The sequence below is a fragment of the Typopeltis vanoorti genome, chromosome 8 (genome assembly GCF_054136105.1).
Source record: "Typopeltis vanoorti isolate ZY-2024b chromosome 8, IOZ_Tvanoo_1.0, whole genome shotgun sequence".
Lineage (NCBI taxonomy): Eukaryota > Metazoa > Arthropoda > Arachnida > Uropygi > Thelyphonidae > Typopeltis > Typopeltis vanoorti.
The window spans coordinates 66062076-66086186 of record NC_143556.1 but is presented as its reverse complement, the minus strand read 5'-3'; the positions used below and the strand labels follow the sequence as shown (position 1 = coordinate 66086186).

Sequence of the window (24111 nt, the reverse complement as noted above, 5' to 3'; positions counted from 1 at the left end):
GGATCTCATTATGAAGGAAAGTGGTATTAAACATGATATCAAAATTGGAGATGTTAATGTTTGCTTTATGCAGATGACGTTATACTTTTAAATAAATCCGCTACAAGTTTACAAGATTCCCTGACTAAATTGAATAACTGTTGTAATAGATATGGTATGTAGGTCAACAATAAAAGGACAATGAATATAGGAGTCATTGAAAATGTCAACTGTGTTTTGAATGGGGAACCTGTGGAACAAGTAAAACATTTCAGCTACTTAGGCACAATTTTTCAGCTACTTAGGCACAATTTTTAGTGAAGATGGTAAATTAGATATGGAAATAGACAACAGAATCAACAAAGTTGGTATATGGTAGGAAATCAATTGAATAAATTCATATGGAATAAGAGAGAAATTAGTCGCAACACTAAATTAGCTGTATACAAGACAGTGTTCAAACCAGTTTTAACTTATGGATCTGAGAGCTGGGTCAGAAGTTAAACACTTGATCAAAGACTAGAGACCACAGATATGAGAGTTCTGAGAAAGATTAGAGGCATGAACAGATGGCATTGATGGCAATATAATATTAAAAACAAGGATATTAGGAAAGAATTTGACATTGTCAGCATCCAGGAATGCATTAGCAGAGCTAATCTCAGGTGGTATGGTTACTTGAACAAAATGGGTGAGGAAAGATTAGCAAAACAAGTGTTCTCTGCCAGGTTGGCAGAAAAATGACCCAGAGAAAGACCAAGATTTAGGTAGATTGATACGGTACAAAGTGCCTTAGACGACAGAAATATAAGATCTGATAATGTTGGATTCTTGACAAGTAACAGACTGATTTGGAGGAAAATTGTAGATAGGAAGTTAGTAATGATGGAAATTTTTCTTGTAGTACTATCATATCCTGTACACCCCCCCTTGAGAGTATATGTCAGGAATTTGATGATGATGAAAAAAGTGATATTTAGCAGAGCTCATAAATTTATTTATATATATCATGATATACTTTGAGTTGCAATGTTATTTTGCTTTTGATGATAAAAATTTACCAAACAGCTATGGCTAGTAAGTTTTTAATTAAAAAAAAAAAAAGCCCTAATATTATATCACAAAAGAAGTGCATCTTATTTAAATAGATAGCTGTTTAAATCTTAGTTATTAAAGCTAAGGATTTTAAAATTAGATTTATATTTGTTTAAAAATTCTGCCAAAGAAAATTCCAATATATTATTCAAATTATTAGTTATTAAAAAGCAAATTTTTATAGTATATGTATGATACTTCAAATGAAAATTTTATTTTAATCTGAATATATAAAATATATTATACAAATAAACTTAAAAAGGCTGCATTATTAAAAGAAAGGATAAATAAATATCCATCTTTTAATAATATATAAATAAAATGTTTGCCTTTGAGACTTTAAAAAGTTTCTAAAGTGATTGAGCTCAACTTACAAAATGCAAGCCTTTGGTAAAAGTTGTCAACCTATTGTTCTACTTAAAAGGTTTTGAACCATCATTCATACATTTACCTTTTCATCAGTGCTAATGATTAAGGATTTCACTTGCTTGACAGCTGTTTCAAACAGTTGGGTTTGCTCAGCAGTCATACTCAGAACTTACGTATTTTTATAACTGAATTCTTGATTGGTGTGTAAATCACAATTAATGAAGAAAATGGCATAAACTTGGCAATGAAAATTATTAAAAGAAAGAATAATAAATATCCATTATTAGATGTATTTTGCAAAATGCATAAGCACCTATTACATTTTTGTGTCTGTTTTGGTTTCATTTTATGAACCAAATTTATCAAAAGAATTCTAAGATTAATAATGGTGTGGTAGGTAAGTGGAATAAATTTCTGAAATATGTTATGAATACTAGGAGTGTGAATGATTTTTGGTTCAGTATGTTGCTAGCTGAGACCTTTCAGCAATGAGTGTTGACTCCATGAGGTTTGTTGTTATTATTTGACACCTTCAAAGTCCAAAGCATTGCAGAAGGATATTCTACAAAATACAGTTCAAGACTACCATATCTAGTCCTCCATCTACTGCCAGCTAATAGTATTTTTATCTGTGTTCTCTTGTCAGATTTTCCTGTATGTGAGATGAAAAACCCAAGTTTCCAGGCAGGAAATCCTGCTACTTCCACATGAGATCATTAGCTGACTCACCATCCATTTGAAGGGTCCAATGTCCCAATTGCACCTACAGAGGTATATAAAGATGCTATAATAATGAAATGTATTTGGCAACACTGAAGTAATGCTTGTCATTTACTTTTACTTTGCTATGCATATCCTCCTCTGGGGATAGGGGAATGTATATTAGAGGCATTGTGACCTTTTCTCAGATTTGTCTCGTGATAGACAATAAATGCATTACCCTACACACCATCTGCTATGTTACTGATATACAAAGTGCACAGCAGTATTCAAGGATACAATCCTTTATATGCATAGTTGCCTTCATTCTCTTAGACTCAGTCCTTCATATATTACTTTTTAATACTCAACCTGGCCATCCTTATCTACAACACAAGCCATTTTTCATCTGAGTTTATGATGATTATTTAGTTGTTAGCTGATGATGTGGAGATGAAGAGTGATGATAAGAAAAGAAGTGATACTAATGTCAGGTTCTTTCAGGAAGATTTATATATACTCTTAGCTTAGATAGACTGGTGTTGCTAGTTCAATGTTAATAAGTACAGTGTAGAGGCATAGAAACACTGTATTGGTGAAATGCTTCAGTAGGAAGGGTATGATTAGATTTTGAGGTAATAGTCACCAGAGATCTGAGATTAAGAGAATATACTGCAAATATTATGAAGATCATATGGTGAATGGCTGCTACAATAACAGTCACACTGACTAGTAGGGATAGGGTTTACTACTTTAGGCATCAGACCACATGAACTATTTGTGCACGTATGTAGTCATCTAGTTTCCATTGTGATGAGAGAACTTAGGAGAATGTCTAGAGAAAACTAATTAGGGCAACACTAGGACTCTGGAATGGTCATTGAAAGATGATGAAATCTCAATTGAAGAATTTAGTGAATTGGCAAAAAAAGAGATAATATGGTATGAGAAACATCTTTTTTTTTGCTGGCCTGGTTGGCCAAGTGGTTAGCATATCCACTCTCCAGCCAAAAGGCTGCAGGTTCAAATCCCACTGTAGACATGGATGTTTGTGATTATCTGTGAAACTACTACTAGTGGTGGTGGTTGGCAGTAGATGGCATTGGTGTGGATGAAGGTAGTTGTGGTTGGTGGAGACAAAGAGTTGTAGAGTAGATGCCCTCTCTCGATGAGTCTTTAGCCTCCCTGGAGGTGTTACATAATAATAATTCACTCATCAGGCACTGCACTCAAACTCTCACATTCCAAAGGATGAAAGACCTTTATGAACTGCTCATTAAATATCTCAACTACATCCTCTGCAGCAATTGTCCTTATACCATTCTCTCCATTTAATGCCATCCTATCATACAGTGTACAGCTTGTGATCTCTTCATCCCAAAGTGCATGATCTTACAGTTGGCTATATTAAACTATTATCTTTTGCTCACATTAGTTCATATAAGTCATCCTGCAGAATATCGCTATCATTTATTGTTTTTCATAATTACTGGTAATAAAGAGATAGCAGAGAGAGATGAAAGGAGTATCTTGATGATTATTATAATGGAGTAAATATCAATACTGAATTATTGAATCAGAAATTTAACAGATGAAGAAATTAAAAAAAGGCAAATGATGAATTATCTACAGGAAAACTGTGGGAACAGATGACCTACTTCCTGAAAGATGTAACAAAAAGCATTTTTTTTTTGGTAAAATTCCCCAGAAAGGGATGCAATGCAAAATTATCAAACACTAAATCATGCTTTGAATATTGTGTTAAATATAGTGAAACACAAAATCATCTAAAAAAACTAAGTGTTGTTTAGATAAAGACCAGTTTCAGTTCCAGGCAAAGAGAAATAAAGATGCAAAAGAACTGAAATAAATATATTTCCTCTATAAATTTGGAAAAGGAATCTGATAACATACAATGGAACAGACATTTTCAAATAATGAAAATAAAACTACTGAAAAATTAGATAGATTTTTCCTCTTGCTGATGGTAAAGTTATATTAGTGAAGAATGAGAAGGATTTAAGATATTTATTTATGTTGAACTTTTTATTTGCAATGCTTAAAAATATTTAATCTATCCTAATCTAACCTTCCCATCCATCCCTTAGGATGGGTTGAGTCCCTAATAAGGGGCTTATGACGAATTAATGCAGCCAGTTTGCCACTCCTCTGCTGCACTCCCCCTCCCCCCAAGGGTGATTTGTTGTTTGCTGTTCTGAGGAACAAAAAACTCAAGTTTCTGAGTGAAAAAAAAACTATCTCTGAGACCGCTAACTAACCTTTCATCGAAAGAGACCAGATAAAGGTTCCTTACGTCACTGACAAGAATCGAACCCAGGCCAAAGGGCTTTGTCTATATCAACTGAGCAATGGAGGCTCATTTAATCTCTAGTATGGACAAGTTAACAAACAGTTGTAGTTGGCTGATGAAAATGTACTTCATATGTATGCATGAATGCACATGAAAACATTGTAATATATACCATATATATATTTTTAATATATCTGAGATTTTTTCTCCAAGATAAAAGTAGATCAAAACTTACCTGAAGTTGTGATGAAGTTGTAAGTTTGTTGTAGAACATGTTGCTTGATTCATTGTTCCAATGATATAAGGGCTAATAAAATAAGAAAGGAAAATAAAACCTATGTAAACATTCTAAAATTAATGCACATAAAGAGTGGATATACAGTTAACACTCAGTAGGGATACAGGAATAATTTGCTATAGTGAATTTCTTTTGGCACACCACTGTACTTATAGGACTTTAGTTGGGATATTTCCATATAGGTTGCATAATGTTAAAGTGAGCGAGTTTGTTATAGCAGTGTGCTATAGTGAAAGTTGACTGTCATATAGATACACACACACCACACACATTATTTTAAAATTGAGGAGGCTATAGCCACTGATTTAAAAAAACTTTATGCAGCCATATGCATTTATTTATTCTTATGGCAAAAGGAATACAGAACAGCTACAGGTCAATGTCCAGTCTGGAAAGCCAATCCAAGGCCTCATCCATCACCTTGTGGATGTCCTGTAGGCCACCACTGTGAAATTGGCATCTTGGCAGTCATTCACAATATGAGTAATTGTCTAAGCTACAGGAGAACAATCACCATAAAGGTAGTCAAACAGCCTCCATTTATGTAGTAGGTAGCCACATCTGCCTTAGTTAGTTCTGATCCTGTCGATTGATGACCAAATCTTCCTAGGAAGAGCAAAACCAGGCTGCAGAGCACAGGGATCTTCTACCAGGAAGCCATTTGTTGGGAGATTGTTAGACCAGTATTTTCTCCACATGTCAGGTGTTGATGGGAGGTCAGCTGAAGAGAGTTCGTCCATGGACCAGAAAGGTTTTCTAGATTTTAGGTGAAGACTAGGTGGATTTATGAGAGTCTGGTGCAGGGGCAGGTTGCTCATTGCTTTATTAAATTCTTTAATCGAGAATTTAATAAAGCGATTTATTAAAATTACTTCTGTCCAGGCTCACTTAAAGGTATTTTGGGTGAGGCTTGTCTTCTCTGTATGTTTGGTGGAGCAATGTTAGATAGGACAGGCAGCCAGGAGAGAGGGGTGCTTCTCACTGTCCCACTAATTGTGTGCACTTCTTTCCCAGACAGGGGACAATATTATGCAACAGAGAATGCAAGGGCTAGTGCAGATAACCTTAGGACTTCTGCACCACAACCCCAGGTTATTCCAGCAAGCTTTGAAATGATACTGTTTCTTGTTTTAATTTTGTTGGACAGGTTGGTGATGTTCCTTTTATAGGTTAGGCTTCTGTCCAGGCTCACTTAAAGGTATTTTGGGTGAGGCTAGTGTTCTACCATTTTTCCACAGAAAGAAAGGGTGAGGTGTCGATTCGCCTCTGCATTGTTCAGGTGAAATACTATGGACAGATTTTGTTGGATTTGGCTTCAAGTACCACTGCTTGAGTACTCTTCCAGGATGTACAAGTCTGTGTTCAAAGTTGATTCCAGGTTGGCAAAGGAGATAGATTGATGTAGGATCGCTAGGTCATCAGCGTACATATACTTGCTTGAGCTGGTATGTGGTAAGTCGTACATGTAGATATTAAAGAGTAAAGGGGATAAGACAGAGCCCTGTGTGGGGACCATTGTGAAGGAATCTGGGCCTGCTCTTTTTTCCGCCAATATGGACCCAGATCTTTCTGTTGGAGAGAATGGATTCAAAAAGTTGGAAAATTTTTTTGCACCTTATAACATTTCCTAGCTTTAGAAGGAGTACCCTGATCTGTGTCATAAGTTGATGTTAGGTCAATGAAAGTGGCTCTGGATTTAAGTTACTTCTGGAAGCCTGCTTCAATCTGTGTTGTCAGGGCCAGGACCTGGTCACAGCAACTTTTTCCCGGCCTGAAGCCAGTTTGTTCAATCGGGAGTGCTCTTTCGATGAGTGGTGAAATTCTTTTAAGGAGAATTCTTTCAAAGAGCTTAAAAGGTGGAGCAAAGCAAGGAGATAGGTCGTAGATTTTTGACATCATTTGGATCTTTCCCTGGTTTGGGTATGGCAATTATTTTGGCTTCCTGCATTAGATTTGGTAGTTTTCCAATCATAATTTTTGAGAAAAGGGAGGCCAGCCATGTTTTGCCTTATTGACCGAGATGTTTTAGCAACTTGGGGAGGATACCATCCACTCCTGCAGCCTTGTCATTCTTGGTGAGTTTTAAGGCTACCTGTACCTCTTCCCAAGATACTGGGTGTACAAGTTCAGGAAGCTCGGGGCATGTCTTCAGGATTTGTCTGATGGAAGATTGCACAGTAATTTTCCTGATAGAGCTGGGACGTATCTTGGAGGTTTCAATAAATGATTAGCCATTTGATCAGGAGTTATCTCTGTTGTTTTGTGTGTTGTTGGTTCTGCCCCACCTAATTTTCTCAGAAGTGACCAGCTTTTCTGGCTAGATGTGGTGAAATCGAGTTCATGGATGGTTGAGATCCATCTTTCCTTTCTGTTTTTATCCAGCGTTGCTATGAGCTCCTTAGCAAGAGTGGGCCTTCAGTCTCTTCATATTTGGCTAAAAGTTCCTCAGTTTCTCTACTCCAGCACAGGATGTATAGTTTTCTGTAGCCTCTAGGAATAGAGGCTTTGGCTGCAGTTTTGATTAGTTTAACAAAACTTGGATAGTAATTAGGCATGGGTGGAATTGCTCTAATGGTTTGCTCGATTTGTTTCTGAAATGCATTCCATGGACCTGCGAAGGTTCCATCTAGCGATTGGTGTTCTGCTGATGACTGGGATTGATGTGCCTGTCTCTATTAGTTTAGGACAATGCTGACTATTAGGGAATCTGTTGAAGATGGCTCTGGTTGTTGGCAGAGGGTAGACTACAGAGTCTTTAGAGACTATGCACAGATCTGGAGGGGGGGGGTAGGTTCTGTTCCATCTGGCTGAGTAGAGAGTGCCTTCCTGCTTGGCATCATAAATCAAATATGTATCCATCCAGTTAAACAGATTATTATCGTCCCGGTTGTTAGAGGAATAGCCCCACATGGTGTGATGAGAGTTGAAGTCACAAACATAGATAGCAGGGTGAGGTGGTGGTCAGTCCATTTGATCAGGCCAGGATTGCAACAGTGGTTTGTAGATGGTGATATTTTGAACTTGAATACCTATGGAGTATTCAGCATCAGGTGCACATTGGGTTATGTCCTTGAGGCTAGGCTGGATGTAGGTTGCCAGGCCATGCTTGGGATGGCAGTTATAAGATATGAGAATTAAGCCTGGGATCTTTAGTTTATTTAGGGCTGTGTCAGGCACATGGATTTCCTGAAGAGCCAAGACATCAACTGCTTTGTTTTTGGCTATTTTGCCAATGGCTTTGGATTTAGATAGTCCTATGTTTAAGGAACATATTTTGAGAGAGAGAGTTGTTTAGGGGACTGTAACTTATTTTCCAAAGCTTGCTCTCCACCGAAACAAGCAACGTAATCCTTGGTATTCCAGGTGACGATCGAGCCGGAATGGAGCTTTTTAAGTTTTGTATTCATCATAGTTGCTGTAAGTGGTCCAAGAGGCTGGGTACCGTTGGATGCCTTGTTTGAGACACTAGCTTCATATTACCTGTGATTCATCTCTGGGGCTTCTTTTGTCTGAAGCACCAGCAATGTACCACAGGGTAATAACACTACTGGCAGGGGGGAGGGCTGTCTCAATCCCCTTGCAGCCATATGCATTATGTGTACATGTCATTTAAATGACAATCTCACTCACTGAACAATTGCTTGATTTTAAGAGAAAAAACCTCAGTTGTTCACAAGTGACATGTCATGTGGATTCTGATATCATGTCCCTTCAGAAAATTTAGAGTGGAGATTCTGGTTCAACATTGCCAGTTATTAGTAATATACTGGTAGTATTGCATTAGGAAAAACTTGGCTACCACCATCATGAGACAGGCTAGCTCACCTTCAGCTGTCAACTGTATACCTCTACAACTTTATAGAGGTATAAAGATTTGTTGCATCACAGATGGAATTCTAGCCAAAAAAAGATTGCTGCTACTAACAAAACTCAAAGAGTATTACATCAAATTTTAGGAATATGTTTGTCTCCTAAAATTTAACTTCCTTTCACTATTACCATCAATATTTCTTATGTCCCTATTTTTTTTTTTTTCACTAACTCAACCATGATATGAGAGATAACCAAATGTGTTGTTTATATAAAGATGACAAAAAAAAATTGCGAAAAGTATTATTACACGAATATCTTCATGAAGTCAGAAAGCTCATCTAACCATTATTCACATAATATCTATCATACCTCTTCTTAAACTCACAACTACCTCTGACAATCCATTCCAGTCATTAATTATTCTTGAAGCAAAAAATCTAGCTTGCATATCCTTAATTACACTCTTATACAACTTCCAGTTTCTAGTTCATGTAAAAATATGGTCAAGTTTTCTCTATCTATAGATGGTAGATTTTTTTTTCTTTCTTTCTATCTTTAGATAGAAACAAAAAAATCCTTAGCCTGTCCATGGTACTTATATACCATAAATTTACATATTATATTAAAAAAAAAAAAAAAAACTTGACCATTTCTCATGTCTTGTTGATATTGTTTCTAAGTTTGTCATATTCACTTTCTCTGTAGTTTCATATATATTTCTCTTCTTAAGTGAACACTACTACAAGAACTCTTTCTTGCAAACCAAATGAAGGCACCTCTGTTGTACAGTTGGAAGAATGACATGTATTCCCTTAATGATAGACTTTGGAGTTCAAATCCCATGTAGGGCAAAAGGAATTCTAGGGCTTTTCAACTGAAAGTAAGTTGGTTGATCACATACAGTGTTGCCCGGCTTTTTTTTTTTTTTTTTCTTCAGAAATATTTCATTTTTCTCCCCTTCCCAATCTATATTTCTATATAAACCACTTCTTTCTACACCATGTATTAAATGGACTCTTAATATTATTTTGTTCATATCTTCAGCATTTTTAGTCTTTAGTAACAACAACAATCCTAACCTTGGTTATAAGCCTTTGAAGCAAATGCAACTCTCTGGCACTGTACACAAAGCATTATAGCCAATTAATGTCAAGACGCATATTTATAATATGCTATATCAGTTACCAAATGTTACTCCATTGGTGTCAGTAAACAAGATTGAAAATGTCACAGTTTATCAGCATTCTCATGAAATGATGATATTCATTGCCACTGCTAAGATTTCAGAGTTCAAGAACTTACTAAAGGTGATCTCCCAGACACCCCTGCTAACTTTCAAAGATGATCCCTTTGTTCTTGTCCTCCCTATCATATAATGAATAATTACCCCTGCATATCTTTGGTATCTATCTCCATTTTTCCAACTTTGTAGAATATATACCAGGGATGGCCAGAATGTGACTTGCGAGCCACATGCAGCTCACATCCACACATCACATGACTCTTCACACTCTACCAGGAAAAAATAAACAAAATGAGGAACAAAATAAAAGAGAGAGAAGAGGGAGAGAAAAACAGGATTAATAAAAAGTATTGCAATAAAAAAGTTTAATTCGAAATACATTAAATGAAGTTTACTTTGAATAACTAGAATAATTTAAAAGTCTAAATATAATAATTTTAGTTACTTATTTACTAGTAGAGGCCTTCCTTGTATCCATTTTCTTAGTAAGCTCCTTAAAATTAGGTGTGCAATTAGTCAGTGCAGTTCTTACAAACTCGTTCAAATGTTCATCATTTAAAACAGATCTATATTTAGATTTAATAAGTTGTAACTAACATGTTGTGATGAGCAGGCATAGCTTCTGCATCTCCACCTCACCATGTGCACATTCAGTTACTCTCATACCATCACATCAGTCAAAGGTTGCAGCTCTTCTAAGTCTTACCAAAATTATTTTGGCTCCAAAAGGGCGCCAAAATAATTTCGGTAAGTTGGCCACCCCTGATATATATCATTAATCTACCTCATTTCTGGAGAGACCAAGCATGTAGTGAAGATGAGATTAAACTGAGGCTTAATAAACAAAGAATAGCTTCTTTCTCTTATCAGCATCTTTAACCAATATTGTAATAATTCTTTTTGATGGTTGAAGCATTGGAGGGTTGCAACACAGTGTAGTCTCAGAAGATCCACAAGAAAAAACAGCTTGCAAACTATGAATATCTTGGCATTTAATTCAATAATGTTTAAATTTTATTTGAAAATCATTCCCTATACACCTTCATTATGCCAGAAACTTTCTAAACACAGGATATGCAAAAAAAAAAAAAAAAATTCAATTTGCCACATGGGTAGAGTAGAAAATGCAGGCTTACATAATGCCTGGTTTTCATATGAAGCAGATTTTCATTTGAACAATCAAAGTTTATTGTTCAGGACAACAGTATTTCCCAAGTTCATGGAAAAGTAGCCATGGAGGGGAAAGTGTGTGAGTAGATATGCCATGGTTTAACTGTGTCAGTCTCTTCAATAAAACTAAGTGCTAATCAGAAACCTCCACATGCTTCAACTCAGCTGCCTGTGACTACCAGCGGTTTATGTAAGATGGTACACAATGCCATTTAAAGTTTTGTATACTACCTTTGGTCCTAATGTCTCGCACCATTATTCTGATCTGCACAACTGCAGATATGTTTGTTCTCCTTAAGTTCCACTTTTTTTATGGAAGTTGACAAACAGCATTCCTGAAGAAATCTGAAACCTAATGGAACTGGGAGTCCTGAGTGTGTTATAGGATTATTACAAACAATGGGTATGTCTTCAAGAAATTGTAAAAAACATTGAAATAGTTACTAAAGATATGAACCTGATACTCAGATCCTTGTAAAATAAGGAATGCAATATTCCTCAATAAGTTTTTAATGTAATAAATAAGTTTCTATTTATTTTTTTTTTTCACACTATAGGCTACTGAACAGCAAGCCTTGTATTTTTTGTATGGTATCCACCTGGATCTAAGCACTCCATGAAGATGTGTAACAACAAAATAAAATAAATTATAATATAAATTCATAAAGAAATAAAACTTATACAAATATAAAAATTAAAACAAATTTCTTCACTCCAAAGCCATTTTAGCATTTTACATTCTTTTAGTGATACAGTTACCTCTCATAATAGAAAACCTGGTGTATATATATACACACACACACACACGAGTATAGTTTGCTGTGATGATTTTCTTTTAGCATCATCCATGGAGGTTTTGATTGGAACTTTTTAGTAGATTATTATAATGAATAAGTTCATTATAGTGAGTCAATTGTGCTATATATAGCACAGACATTACTAAAGATTGCGCCACTTGTGTAATGGGCTTATAAGTCACCAGTATTTTGATTGTCTCAATGGTCATTATCATAAAGTAAACAATAAACAGAAGAAAAAAAAATAAAAGATCCTGTGTGTCACTGCATGACACAATGCAGGCATGATGAGGTGTAACTATTACTTTTTAAATGCCTATAGTAGAAGTACTGCCTAATATTAGGCAATAATATTCTTGCCTGACAGGCAAGAATAATTTAGCTACATACCATCTTAGATCTGATAGTATGTAGCTTTGTGTCATGCAGTTACATGTGATATCTGCGGTAAAAGTGTTATTAAATAATCATTTAATTGGTAGAACTGATTGGTAGAATTATGAAGAAGTATCATCTCATTCCCAAATATTTTCCTATCAACAAAATTTCTCCTATGTTGCCATTTACAAAAGACAAACTGTTGCCTCTATCATTAGCTGGCGTTTACCAGATACCCTGGGCAGACAGGCTGTTCTGTGGAAAAAAGAATTGCTGAACATCAATATTATATCAAATACATGAAACCTCAAAAGTCTGGTACAGCATAGTATTCACACTAAATACAGTATCCAGTGGTATAAAGCTCATCTTTTCCATAGAAGCAGGTTTAAATATGAACACCTTTTCAAAGAAAGTTGCAAAGCCCTTTTACATTGGCCAAATCTGAATCAGAACAATTCTCTCTCTCTCTCTCCCAAAATTTTGGAAGATTCTTATTTTATGTACCATCAAAAATAGTTTTTAATAATATTATTTATTAATATTAATTTTTAGCATTCATAAACAATTTTTAATTCGTCAACCACCGACTGCTGTATGTACTGTTGTGTCGGAAATAACTGGCCCACTATCTCTCCGCCATTTGTTTCATAGGGGGCATAGGTATGGTCATTTAAACAGAATTGGCAAGGAAAGATTAGCAAAACAAGTGTACTCTGCCAGGTTGGCAGGAAAATGACCCAGAGGAAGACCAAGGTATAGGTGGATTGATACGGTACAAAGTGCCTTAGATGATAGAAATATAAGATCTGATAATGTTGGAGTCTTGACAAGAACAGACTGATTTGGAGGAAAATTGTAGATAGGAAGTTAGTAATGATGTAAATTTTTCATGTAGTACTATCATATCCTGTACATGGCAGGAATTTGATGATGATAAAAAATTTTGAGGAAAGTAATATATTTTTTTTTAAATAGAAAAATATTTAATGGCGCACTATTTTTATATAATACATTTTTTAATACAAAAATATTAAGGATTGCACTATTTTTATAGATATATAAGACAAAGCTAATATTGAACAAAAATGGCTGTTTTCAAGTCTTAGCAAGAAGGGGCAAAGGTGGAGCAAGCTCCGAGCATCTGATCCAAAAATAACCAGCTTACCAACTCAGAGAACCCGGTTACCAGCCCGGAACTGGGGAGGAGCCATAGGCACCAGAACCCCCCTTTCGAATTTTCAAAATTTGAGTCATCAGAATTCAAGGAGAACCTATCGCCTACCAGTCCAGAACTTGAGGGGGGGGGGGCACCATAGGAACCCCTTTCGAGTCTTCAAAATTCGAGTCATCAGAATTCAAGGAGAACTGGCCTACCAGTCCAGAACTCGGGGGGGGGGGCTATGGGGGAATAGCCCCCCTAGTGTGTGTGTGTGTGTGTATAGCAATCTCATCTTTCCTGTTCTTGTCCACCAAAGTCTGCATGTAACATTTCCTCCATCTTCTTCAAAAATATTCCTAAACACTTGACTACCTTCACTATTCTCTGGATCTTTTCCAAAATCTCATTTCAAAAATTAAGTGACTAAATCTGTGTCCACATGAGCCTGAATGAAAGCTTGTACAGTACAACTATAACCTTTTACATGTCTGCATTTTCATCATGCATTCCTCACAGTTCCAGCAATGTCATCTCTTTTTTTCAATTCTTTGTGTCTACCAGTAGCGTCATGTGCCAATTTCGGTTGGGTGTGCTGTCGTGTGACTTATGCAACCCATGCTGCAAAATTCACATCAATTTGACCACGTGATTGCATTTTTTTTTTATTGATGTATGAAAGTTTTAAGTGTGCATAGTGCTCATCTTAATTGGTGCAATGAAATTAATTGTAGGATAACTTTCAATACTTTGATTTATCACTTGATTGTAACCAAATCTGCACAGAATGGAGAACAATGTGGTTTGTTTTAAGATATATTAAAAAAACAATAATGAAGGAGACTGCTATATTTGAATGGAGTAATATTTGTAAGAGGATGAGGCTTACCTCCTTCAACTACAATCATACAATCCACTAAAGCTCTGACAGAAAATGGGACATTTAGTAGATCGTCAACATGGACAAGAAAGATAAATTATTTATAGAAAATTACATATTAAAAATTTGTCTATATCGGTATCCTAAACATGTCAGTTCACACTTCACACACGCAAAACAGACGAAACTCAGAAAACAGCAACTCATGAGAAATGACGTTCAATTAGACTGGTTGACACAATAACCAATCACAGTTCAGAAAATAGCACCCAGAAATCATGTGATTTCTGGGTGCTATTTTCTCAGTGCACACCCTGTGAGTACACTGAGACACACTTCTGAGTGGTTTAAAAGCACAAAACCCTAAGAATTTGACATAATGCATCAGTTGTACGTCTGTTCAATGGTGTGTGTATTTGACTGTTAATGCAAATGTGATGCAATGTTTACACATTGAAAAGTGTCCTCTTCATGAAGAATTAGTATACTGTTTAATTTTAGGAATCACGCAAAGTCAGGAAACAATTAGGGAAGTCATTAACAGGAATAAATGCACAAATATAATATCAGTGATATTATTATTCTGTGGGTGTGCATGCACACCTGGAATATACACCTCTGGTGTCTGCCATCACCCATTGTAATTACTTATCTTCTCTACCTCTTTCCATGCATAGTATGAAAAGAGGTAGAGGAGGTAAGTAATTGTAGCTTTAAATCCACCCATGCTTCACACAACTACAACATCCATTTCACTCCTACAGCTCTTTCCAACATCAGTAAACATCTATTTCCCAGCATCAAATGCTTTGAACTGCTCATTAAATAATTCAATTATATTTTTGCAATGATTACCTGCTATTTTCATCAACTAATATTCTTCCATAATCTTTTTTTTTTTTTTTTTTTTTTTTTTTTTTTTTTACTCCACTGGCTATATATATCAAGAACACTAGGATTTTTCTTTGCCTGATTGGCTAAACACTGCTCATACACATTTGATATCCTTACTGAATATGTCACCTTCTTAGCACTCATTACATTTCTCATGTAACCTTCTTCATAACTGATACCTGCTTAATCTTTTCATTCCTCCATCTCCTAACATTTGGTACACACTCAGTTACTGTTTGTTAAATTACTTGACAAGCCTTCAAGTAGCACATTGATCTCCTTTCCACCTCATTCCATGCTATTGCTCTGTCTCCTGCACTACTACTACCTCATATAATCATCCCTTCAGGGATGAACCTTAAAGCTATGTTCATTTTCTTTTCTTTGAATGTGAGTAAACAGCATTCATCATGATCGATTCAAACACAACTACTGTTTTGAGTTAAATAACTTGAATTAAACTAAACTTTACATTTTTACCTTAAAATCAAAGCCATTTTCAAGAGTCATATACATGGTATCAAAAGCTATTATAGTCCACCATGGGAAAACAGACATGCTCTGGAGACATTTCATAGTTATGTACCTTTTCTAATCAGTCCTTTTCTATCCTATCAGGACATAGTTGGAAGAAGATTAAGAGTGTGAAGTTTTCATCAAACAGAACAATAGCCTGAACATATCTTTCTGCTATAGATAAATGACCAACTCTCAAATTACCACTAATCCTATCCACAGTTTGCTGATGATAGTACATTCCATTCATTCTACTCTTTTGATGCACCTTGTAGTTCTCAGAAATCCCGAGCTTCAAGATCCTCTGCAACCAATGTCTTAAACTCTGATTTCCATAGCATCCTTCAGTGGGGGCAAGGATAACCTGGTCACCTTTAATACCAGAAAAATGCTATCCTGCCTTTATTTTCTCACAGAAGGGACCTTGGATCACTTTCCCTTACCCTCAGTAATACATAAATCACAAAACTGGATCAGATCGCTCTCTCTCCTTGAACTGACATTTACCTGCAACCTCTCTTGACACAAACACATTGCATCAATAGCCTATTCAGCCTAAAAAAACTAGTCATTATTTTCTGCTTGAATATCATTTTACACCAGATCAGTTATTAATCTTATACAAATTCCAAATCTGCCCATTCTTAGAATACTGTTCACATATTTGGGGGTGGCGCACCTAAAACCTCCTTAAAAATTCTTACTGTTGTCCAGCCAAGGGTAATTCAGCTCGCAGATGACTCTTCCCTCAGCTCTTCCACAGACCTCTCCAACAGAAAGCAAAGGAATGATGTTTGCTAGTTCACTGGTCCAGTGAACTAGCAAACATCATTCCTCTGCAGACTTGCTTCAAGAAGCAAGTCTGCAGAGGAATGCTTCAAGAAGAAAGTTTACTTCTTGAAGCAAACTTGCTTCTCCTCTTTTTCCATTTATTCCATCTACCTCTGTCCTCCTATGTAGCAGCCTTCCTCATAATGTGTTTCCCCAACAACTTCAACTTCTAGAACATTGTCAAGTGCTTGTTTCTTTCTTACACAAATACACATCTACATCCTACAAATGACACTGATAGGACTGATTAGAAGGTCGCATAACTTGTATAACCTACCAGGACATAGTTTAACGAAAAGTAAAAGAATGAAATCATTAGCCTCTGTATAGCCTAGTTGTGAAGATACTTCATACATAAAATTTGTTTGCTATTAACCTAACCTACATACAATTGGATAAAGGATTAAACAAGAATATAATTTCTTGGCATCTTTAATTTAATTTGGAAGAGTATGAAGTTTTCATTAAAGAGGAATATTGATGTGCTATAGATTCCTGTATATTTTGTTGTGTTGGGATAAATATAGAAAAAAAAACCAGTATAAAGTTCAGTTTAATTAAATTTATTTAACTCAAAATGGTAGCTGTTCATAAATTATGATGAGTAGATTTGTTTTCGGCAATCTGAGAGGTCTGGCCTTGCAAATCATACTAATGCTATTCAACCTATTGAATCTGAATAGTTTAAAGTATCACTGAGGAAAGAAAATCACCACATAAAACACATTTCTGTTTGAAAAGCTATGAAGCTTTAACTCATTATAACTTGGTAGGAAGGACTGTTTACATGTCACCTGATGTGAAGAAACTAATTCCTAATGATTCATATAGTTAAGTTTAAGCCAATAACAATGAAACTTGATAGTGGCTGCTCTGAACATAGACCAAAATACAGGAGCAGTTAAATTAGATTAAAAATAGTCACTTTTACATATATCATTTACTTTCACATGCCCTATCAATATATCTCAATCAAAAAAAAAAACATTTTAACTTTATATTTATCAAACATACCATTTTTGATAATTTGAACTAAGGAAACCATTGAAGACTTCTCCTAAGGAGCCTACGTGATGCAGATTGTCCAGTATAATCACAGATGGCAAATCACTAACACTGCTAAAGCAAAATAAATAAAATATTAATATATAATAAAGTTACCTCAATTTTCAACTCAGGTGTCTCAGTAAGAAAAATTGGAATATTCTCATGATTAAAATTTTGAAAACAGCAACAACTTTCTACTTTTTTAATTATATACCCCAAGAAAGCTAACTGTTTAGTTGTCCTGAACAATGGCCTCAACGTTTTTGAAAAATTACTGATATGGACTAATTAGTTTACACTCCATATGCTAAATGTTGAATAATTGCAGTAATGGCAATACACCTTGAGCTATGAGAAGAACTGGGTTACCAGTAAATTCATTTACAGATACTCACTGAATGTTTAAAAGCCTCTGATATGGATGCTTGGACATTGATTATCATCACTTATGTTGTGTAGTGGGAAAAGCACATGCTAAAGCTAATTACGAATAATATTAACTACTTATATTAATAAGCCAATATTTTAAGGCATCTTCATGAGTACAAAAAATATACTGAGCATGTGTGCACACACACACTAGTAGGAATCCAAACACAGAATGATTGTAAAAGGTGGGCTCGTACAGTCCTAAGTGGTGCCCTCCATGGGTGTGGTGATGGGGGCTTGTAAGGGTCTCAAAATAGTCTTTCAGATTTTAGGGAATATTGTAGTGCTGTGATAGATGTCAGAAATAGTCTTTCTCTGATTTAAATCTGTTTCTGTATAGGAGGGATGTTTTCTCATTGGATCAGGTTATTTGTATTCTTGGCATGGTCTGCCACTCTAGAACAACTGTAGTGTAGATGAATGTATTTTCTGAATTCTTCTAGATGGATATTGGTAGTTCTTCCTGTTTTTACAAAGCATGTAAGTTTGCAGGAGCAAGGGATACTGTAGACTCCAGGATGGTCCAGATGGTGGAGAGGATCTTTATTTGAGCAGATAAGGATAGCTAATTTTTGGTAAGGCCTAAAGGAGGTCTCTATTATATTTTTTATGAATGCATGCATGCATTTTTTTTGTGTGTGTTTTGGGTGATGAGTGCTGTTGATTTTGTTAAGAGAAAGCCATTGGCTTAAAATGTCCCAAATGTGACTGATTTCAGTGGAGAGGCTAATGTGGTCCAAGCAGACAGTTCTAGCTTGGACCATTTGCTAAGGCTAGAACTATCTGCTCATTCCAGCTCAGTTTTCTTGGACCACATTGGTCTCTTTACTGAAATTAACCAATTTCGGAACATATTTTTAGCCAATGGCTTAACAAAATTAGCAGAGCACACCCCCCCCCCAAAAAAAAAAAAACCCAGGACACAAAAAATCCATTGCCATTCCCTAGATCCGGGGCATCTCAGAAAAAGTTTCTTACATTCTTAAAAAGTAAAACATACAGAGACCTCTCTTAGGCCTCACCAAAAAGATACCTTTATCTGCTCACTTAAGGATCCCCTTGCTTCCTCAAGCTTAAATACTTTGACAAATGGAAAAAACTGGCAGTATCTATCTAGAAGAAAACAGAAAATATGTCCATCTACACTACAGTCATTATGGGGTGGCAGACCTTGCCATGGATACAAATCACCAGATCAAATGGGGGCAAAACCTCCTTCCTATGTTGAACAGATTTAAATAAATTTCTGGAATCTACCATCACAACATTCCCTAAACTTAAATAAATTCATCTGTATCACATTGCTAAAAATCTGAAGACCATCATTCTGAGACCTAATGCCTCCAACTAACTACACAATAAAACAGGATTACAAAAATGCAATCTCGCTTCCTTAAATTAAAAATGTTGCAGATAAGCTAGCCAAATTAATGAACAAACAACATAAAAGTAGCCTTCCTTCCTATGGAAAAAATCTCAAGATTCCTACATCCACCAAAACCACCTCATCATCCTCTTAAAAAACCAGGCATCTACAAAATCCATTGCTCTTGCGGGATTTGCTACGTAGGACAGACAGGAAGATCTGGTGAAATACGCATGGCTGAACACCAAAAAGATGTACAATACAAAAGAGAACAAAAAAACGGGGTCTTGCTTACCATACCACTTTCATTGGACATGATGTACTCTAGCAAAAAAACGATGTCATACATAGAAAAACAACAGTTATATAAGAAAATTTAAAGAAGCTACTAATATGCTAAAAAACCTAACCCAATGCAATAAAAATAAAGGTTTAATTCTCCATCAAGTGTGGTCAGCTCTAATAAAAAATCTACCACAATCTGAGCTCGGACTGTATGAACGAGAACAAGAACACGTTGGCATTGTCCCGTATTGTTCAATGTCAATATCGTTTTATATCTGCATTCTGTTATTTGAGTTTATGAATAGCCAGATATGATTTGTATTTATTAATTTTCTTGTTTTAAACTAAGTTATACCTATTTACCCCCGAAGATATAAATCCTACAATTTACGAAACATGTTGGGAACTATTATTTCAGTATTTTGTATAACTGAATAATAAAAAATGTGGTGTAATCACTGAAATATATCTTTTGAACCAATTAGCCACAGAAGTCTACGCCTGCAAATACTTGAAACTGTTATTCATGAGCACCCTACCAGAACAGTGACTATCATACTGCACCCAATCACATTCATAGGCTGCACTATTGGCCCTTACTGATTCTATTATAAGCACACCCACAATCCCTTACTACCTAATTAAATGTTTTTATATAGCCTGGAGCAAGCCATGCATAATGCCCTTTCTGAAGCAGTGGATTTCATGGGATATAAACGGTCACAGTGTAAATGTCTCTACTACTCAACTGTTACCATTAATAGATAAATCAGCTGATAAAATTGTTGCCATTACTGACCTGTCCTTTAATAAGAGTTGCTTCTTGTGCAGATCCTCTTGCTTGTGTTCTTTAGCACTATATTGTGATTTTTTCAACTCATCCACAGTGCTAATTTATGGGTGATTAACTGCTTAATTCCCCCCCCCCCTCAACAATGATTTTATTATTAACCCCTCCATTGAGTCAAGATTCATTAAAAGAACAATGAATCTTAAATGGATGCAAACTATACTTAACTCATTTAATGTATCTGCATTCACCATAATGTCAGACAATGCATTCCGCTCACCATGCAAAGAACCTGTTCACTCCCTCCACCTTATACAGCTTCCCAGGGATATTCCCCTTGTTCTACTCCCTTCCACCATTCTATGAAAACTTTCATCCGCATTAACCCTTTAACCAACTTAAATATCTCAATCAAATCCCCCTCTCTTCCTCCTATTCATAAGACTTTGCAAATTACATTCCCTCAATCTGTCTTCTTATCTCACATCCCAAAAACCAGTTACCACTTTAGTCAGTGTTCTCTGGACCCTTTCTAATATATCCTCACCATGAAAACCAGGGGACTTAAAACAAACTGGTCAGAAATATTTGTCAGCAAACAACTGAATATTTTACTTCAAATCATTTCCTATACCACCTATGTACAAAGTAAACAGCAGTTGTCCAAGTAAGTACAGAGCCCCTATAGTATGCTACTAATCACCTGCTCTCTCCCGAATTCTGCTCCTCCATTATATGGGTGATTAACTGCTTAATTCCCCCCCCCCCCCAATGTTTTTTTTTTTTGGGCAGGATTAAATTTATACTACTCTGGCATTTGTCCATATTTAAATTTAATATATAGTGAAAGCCACTACACTATAAAATTTATCCATTGATTTTTATCTCTTATGTTTTAAAATGAAATAAAACTAAAAAAAACCCGTTATTATCATTACTACAGATGAAAAGTTTTTTTTTAATAATGATAAAAAGTAAAGGAATAAGTAACAGTAAAAATGAGTAACAATAACAATAGATTCATCCAAGCAGTGAAACTTACCTACTCTCATACTGATCAGCTACATTGGCTAAATACTGGTACAAATCTTGTGCTGATTTTGTGGTCTATACTAAATGTTGCTATTGCACCTGGAGTTAAATCTCTACCACTCCTATAAAGGAAAATATTTATCGTAATTTGAAGTAAATTAGGTTCTAACATGGCAATTAGTCTCCATAATTTTTACACAATGAATGCTGATCACTATGCAACAATGAAAGAAAAACAGTTTCGTGAATACATTTAATTTTCAATGCAGTTCATCATTAAGCATTTTAACTACTACAGTCATTAAAGAAATTAAGAAAAACAGTTTTGTGAATACATTTATTTAATTTTCAATGCAGTTCATTATTAAGCATTTTAACTACTACAGTCATTAAAGAAATTATGACAATAACTGAATAGTGCTGAATTAATACTGACAATATTAACTTGTGAAGAATTGGAAAAAATGCAGACCAGTAAAAATCAGCTATCTAATTTTTTTCCCACTTTATTTAAAATAAAATTCGCATAATTTCATTTTATTCTTCTATATACATTATTATAAAGAGATGACTGAAATTAATAAATGCATGTTATTACGAGGGTGGTCTGAAAAGTTCTCAACCTAACAATGAAAAAACGAATTTATCATTTCAAAATTATTTTTATTTTTCAACATAATCTCCCTTAAGACTAATACATTTATTCCAGCAATGCTCCACTGCCATTATCCTGTCCCTGTAGTGGTTCTCAGTAAAATCTGAAATACCAGGATACAGCGGCAATCATCTCTTGATTTGAAGAAAAACGCAGACCAGCAAGAAGAGTTTTAGTTTTGGGAAGAGATAGAAGTCAGAGGGAGCCAAATCTGAGGAATAGGGTGGATGTTCCAACAATTCATAGTGCAGATCCCTTAATTTTCCCATTTCCGAAATACCTTTGTGAGCAGGTGCATTGTCCTGATGAAAGATGATTTTTTCCTTCTGCAAACCAGGTCTTTTCTCACGAATCTTTTCATCTAGTCTGGTTAAAAGATCAGAATAATATTCCCTGGTTACTGTTTTACCCTTTTCAAGATAATTAATAAACAAAATGCCTTTACCATCCCAAAACAACAATGTGGTTCATGGACAATTGATCGCAGGGGAAAACTCATTGCAGGAAAAATCACAGAAAAATTCGCTGAAAGCGTTATTCGCTAGAAAATTGAAGTCAGTTTGGTTTAACACATGTCATGTAACGTGTGATATTTGATAATAAATTGTATCAGAGAGATACCACAAACTCCGATGTCGGTATAGTATTGGTTTAGTTTTTTTTTATTTGTTTCTTTTTTTTTTTTCAATAATTTCTAGATTGTATCTGAAAATAAATAAACCATGTATTATATTTGTAGTGTTTTTTTTTTAAGTTTTATCGCATTTCAGCACATACTAGTAATGAATGTATCTCTCAGATACATGCGACCTAAGCTGCAATTTTTTCGATCGCGACTTACGCAGGGTTAAAGAAGGTACCAATGTACTTATCCATATTTGAAATACCATACTTACCCGAATATAACTCGCAAGACACCTGATTTTACTTTTCAAAAAAAGAAACTAAAATGTTTTGCATATACCTCACACATGAAAAAAAGCTTACACATGCACGTTGGGGTGATAGTAACTGTTCCCATGGTAATCAACACGCCCTCCCCAATAGCCACTATATGCAGAGGCAAGAAAAACAATTACTTTTATTATATCAGCAAATAAGGTAAGAGCAGTCTGTGTAATATATTTCTCAACAAATAGTGTAATTAGAGACAACTTGGATAAAAACAACACTAATGATTCATTCAATAGTGTTGTTTTTATCCAAGTAGTTTTTATCCTAAAAACTTAGGATAAAAGGATGAGCAACATTTCAATGAGGGGAAAATAGAGCAATATATAGCTGGCACCCAACCTCCTCCTGTAAGAAATGCTATCGAGATACTGCAAAAAGACTTCAGCTCATTGTTAGTGATTATGAAAATCGTGAAACTCTATTACTTAAGAGGAGTTGCCATAATTTTTTATTTTGAAAACTTTGTGGCTATGCATTCACCTTTTTTGTTTCATTTTTTTTTTCCCATACTGCTCAATTTAGAATAGTATGAAATAAAAAAGTTCCTTTTCATGATCATCAAAACAGTCCTTTTCAGGACTACAAATATTGATAGAGAGAGAGATGCCTGATTGTACTGATTCCAGTTCCTCTTGAAGATAAATTTTGAAGTTGTTTTAATAACAACAGAATAATAATTGCTTCTTTGAAGTGGCTAATAGTACAATTTTGAAGGAATAAAATAAAAACAGAACATCATGATATTCATGCCTTCTAGGTGCTCGACACTTGTTTTAACATGTTTTAGTGGATTTTAACATGTTTTAGTGTTATCCTTATTAGCTGTAAACAATAACTTTTTTGTATCATTTTTATGGCAAGACTATTTTTCTGCCACAAGTGCAATTTAACATGTCATTACTGGAAGATATCCAAGCAAGAAGGCTGGCCAACCAACTTCATTCTTTTGCATACTAGTTTTATTTTTTCATTTTTGCTAACATAAGCAGTTCAATTATATTCTCTTTGAGCTGATGGGTCTTATAGTCATTTATTTCAAAATTGCACTATCTTACAGAATCAAGAGAACTGCACTTGCATACTGTCATGTTAACAGTTGATTACAATGACAGATTGTGTTT

The 24111-nt window shown here is 35.2% G+C and overlaps 1 protein-coding gene across 1 annotated transcript in view; it reads right to left on the bottom strand.

The window, feature by feature from the left end:
• The window catches only part of LOC150104065 (uncharacterized), a 387411-nt gene that overhangs the window by 55240 nt on the left and 308060 nt on the right, over positions 1-24111 (bottom strand). The window contains 4 exon segments of the mRNA XM_090396391.1: positions 4689-4760; positions 17447-17551; positions 21392-21450; positions 21452-21503. Of these exon segments, the coding sequence (XP_090252517.1) occupies positions 4689-4760; positions 17447-17551; positions 21392-21450; positions 21452-21503 (288 nt within the window).